The sequence below is a fragment of the Dipodomys ordii genome, unplaced genomic scaffold, assembly GCF_000151885.1.
Source record: "Dipodomys ordii isolate 6190 unplaced genomic scaffold, Dord_2.0 Scaffold13, whole genome shotgun sequence".
Taxonomy (NCBI): Eukaryota; Metazoa; Chordata; class Mammalia; order Rodentia; family Heteromyidae; genus Dipodomys; species Dipodomys ordii.
The window spans coordinates 9,396,836-9,399,886 of record NW_012267229.1 but is presented as its reverse complement, the minus strand read 5'-3'; the positions used below and the strand labels follow the sequence as shown (position 1 = coordinate 9,399,886).

At 43.7% G+C, this 3,051-nt stretch overlaps 1 protein-coding gene across 3 annotated transcripts in view; it reads right to left on the bottom strand.

The window, feature by feature from the left end:
• Nucleotides 1-748: 748 nt before the first annotated feature.
• The window catches only part of Tmem230 (transmembrane protein 230), a 9,485-nt gene continuing 7,182 nt past the window's right edge, over nt 749-3,051 (bottom strand). For all 3 annotated transcript variants that reach the window (XM_013010770.1, XM_013010772.1, XM_013010773.1), the window contains exon 4: nt 749-1,316. In XM_013010770.1, coding sequence (XP_012866224.1) covers nt 1,176-1,316 — 141 coding nt within the window. In that variant the 3' untranslated portion in view covers nt 749-1,175. The remainder of the gene's footprint in view (nt 1,317-3,051) is intronic.

Genomic DNA, 3,051 nt, shown 5'->3' with positions numbered 1-3,051 from the left:
GCAACTGCCTCCTGCATGGCTCCCCAGGAATACTGGGTACATATCTGGAGTGTAACACAGCCAGAAGTGAACTAATCTTCCCTTAAACCTTGTCCTATTCACAGCCTTCCAAGTATCAGTAATGGCATGCCTAGGCTTCTAGCTGTCCAAGCCCACAATCTCATAGTGCAACGTTCACTGGAAAGTGATTCATATCAGTTACCTAAAAATAAAGTCTTTGGTACTAGGATCAAAGATACCATAAAATCATGCTTCAAGTTCACTTAAGTCTAGGATTTGGATTTTGACATTTTCTCTTGAATAAAAGTCACTTTTTTTGCAAGCTAGGAAACAAACAACTGGAAAGGCAATCTAATCTTCCAGGAATGTAGGCCAAATATTGCAATCTTTAGCAGAATGATGTCATAGTAGCAAGTGTTAGCAACAGGGTTATGAACTCTAAATAATAATCACCCATCTACATTTCTCATTAAGAAACAGCCAAATGTCCAGTCCTTAAAGGCATGATAAGATGTCTTGATCTCCACATGACAGAATAAGCCAAATTATGTTTGCCAACCTATGAGGTTGTTCAGAGTTGGCCAAGGATTGGTTATCAAAGAAAGTGTTGAACATTCTGAAAACATACTTGGCAATTTAAAAAAGTCCTGGTTACTGTTGATAAGAAAAAAAAAATTTGTTGGTTTTTTCCCTTGTTTTTTTTCCCCGGACCTTGAAGTTGGGGTTAATGTTGGGCGTTTTTTTTAGCTTTTTTAAATTACTTTCTTTGTTATTAGGAACTTGGCCCCTTTTTTTCCACTTGCTATAAGAAAAAAATCAACAATGAAGACTATTTAAAAGAGATGTTCAACTCGAAAGAGGGTGTTAGTGGTAATACTTTCCACTATAGAATAATCTCCTGCTTTACTGGACAATTAATCTTACTATTCTTTCATTGTGCATATTCATGTGGAAAAACTTGAGCTTTGCCAGGGCCAGAACATGCACAGAGTATGTCCTAATTAGTTAATTGTAAGCTTAGTGAACATTTTTGTGATGGACTCATAGAATCTGGCTATTGTTTTGCTAAATATCCAAAGTGCAGAATTCCTCAGTGCTTAGCTATAGTTCTGTTCAATATCTTAAAGCTGGATGCAGTCACATTGTGACTCTTCTCTTCAGGGCTGAGATGAATGCTAGTCATCAAAGTCTGGGATGTCATCATAGGAGTAACCCCGGTAGCCTTTGGATGCATAGTAGGCGATGCGCAAATGGTAAAATCCTGGCAGGAATACCAGAATGCCAATAATCAAGACAGGAACAGCCCGGTCTGCCCCCTGGTGGCAGAAGAAGAAAAACATTAGTACTATTTAAGCTACACCCAATCCACACATCAACATATTATACTGTTCTAAACATTTTCTTGGAGTAGGACTATCAAGATTAAAGGTATATATCTCTCTTGGCCTCAATGATAAACTGGAAGCTTCTTTTTCTCCTTCCCCCTACCCCCCAGTGTTTGGAATAGAAAGTAGGACTTGACATGTTAGGCAAGCATTCTAACATTGAACCTGAACCGGCCCACATCTAATTACAAAGTGAATAAAAAATGCAAAGTACTACAAATTATAAAGAACAACAAACACCTATTCTTTTTTTTTCAGTCAGTTGTGGGGCTTGAACTCTGGGCCTGGGAGCTGTCCCTGAGCTCTTCAGCTCAAGGCAAGCAGTCTACCACTAGACAAAGTGCCACTTCCAGTTTTCTGATTAATTGGAGATTAGAGTCTCACGGACTTTCCTGCCCAGGCTGGCTTTGAACCACCATCCTCAGACCTCAGCCTCCTCAGTAGCTAGGACTACAGGTATGAGCCACTGGTGTCTAGACAAACATCTATTCTTACCTACAGATATCTGACTTATTTTCTTCAGGGTGTGTGTGTGTGTGTGTGTGTGTGCGCGCGCGCGCGCTCATGCATGCATGTGCTGGTCCTGGGGCTTGAATTCAGGGCCTGGGCACGGTTTCTGAACTTTTTTGCTCAAGGCTAGTGCTCTACCATTTAAGCCACAGCTCCACATCTGGCTTTTTTTGTTGGTTAATTGAAAAGTCTCATAGACTTTCCTGCCCAGGCAGGCTTTGAGCCTCAACCCTCAGATCTCAGCTTCCTAAGCAGATAGGATTATGGGCACGAGCCATCAGAATCTGGCCCTTGTTTTGGGTGGGGGGGAGGGTCGCTAGGCCTTGGGACTTGAACTTGAGGCCTGTGCTCTTGGTTAGCTTTTGCACTCAAGGGTAGCATTCTACCACTTGAGTCACAGCTCCACTTCCTGCTTTTCGATGGTTGATTGGAGATAAGAGTCTCTTAGACTTGCCTGTCTGGCCTAGCTTCCAACTGTGATGCTCAGAAGTTAGCCTCCGGAGTAGCTAGGATTATAGGCATGGACGGCCAATGCTGGGCTCACAACTAGCTGTACCTGGCTATTAAAGTTCTTTTTTTTTTTTTTTTGGCCAGTCGTGGACCTGAACTCTGGGCCTGAACTCAGCTCTTCAGCTCAAGGTGAGCGCTCGACCGCTTGAGCCCACAGCGCCACTTCCAGCTTTTTTCTGTTTATGTGGTGCTGCGGAATCGAACCCAGGGCCTCATGCATGCAAGGCAAGCATTCTACCACTGAGCTACCTTCCTAGCCCGCTATTAAAGTTCTTAATGGTAAACCAGGCCATTGGTGGCTCAGGAGGCTGAGATTTGAAGATCATGATTCAAAGCTAGGCAATTTGAGACTCATCTCCAATTAACCAGCAAAAGGCCAGAAGTGGAACTGTGGCTCAAGTAGTAGAATGTCAGCCTTGAATCAAAAACTAAGCAAAAGTGTGAGGTCCTAGCCAGGCGCTGGTGGCTCACGCCTATAATCCTAGCTACTCAGGAGGCTGAGATCTGAGGATCTCGGTTCAAAGCCAGCCCGGGCAGGAGAGACCGTGAGACTCCAATAAACCACCAGAAAACTGGAAGTGGCGCTGTAGCTCAAGTGGTAGAGCACTCGCCTTGAGCTGAAGAGCTGAGGGACAGCGCCCAGGCC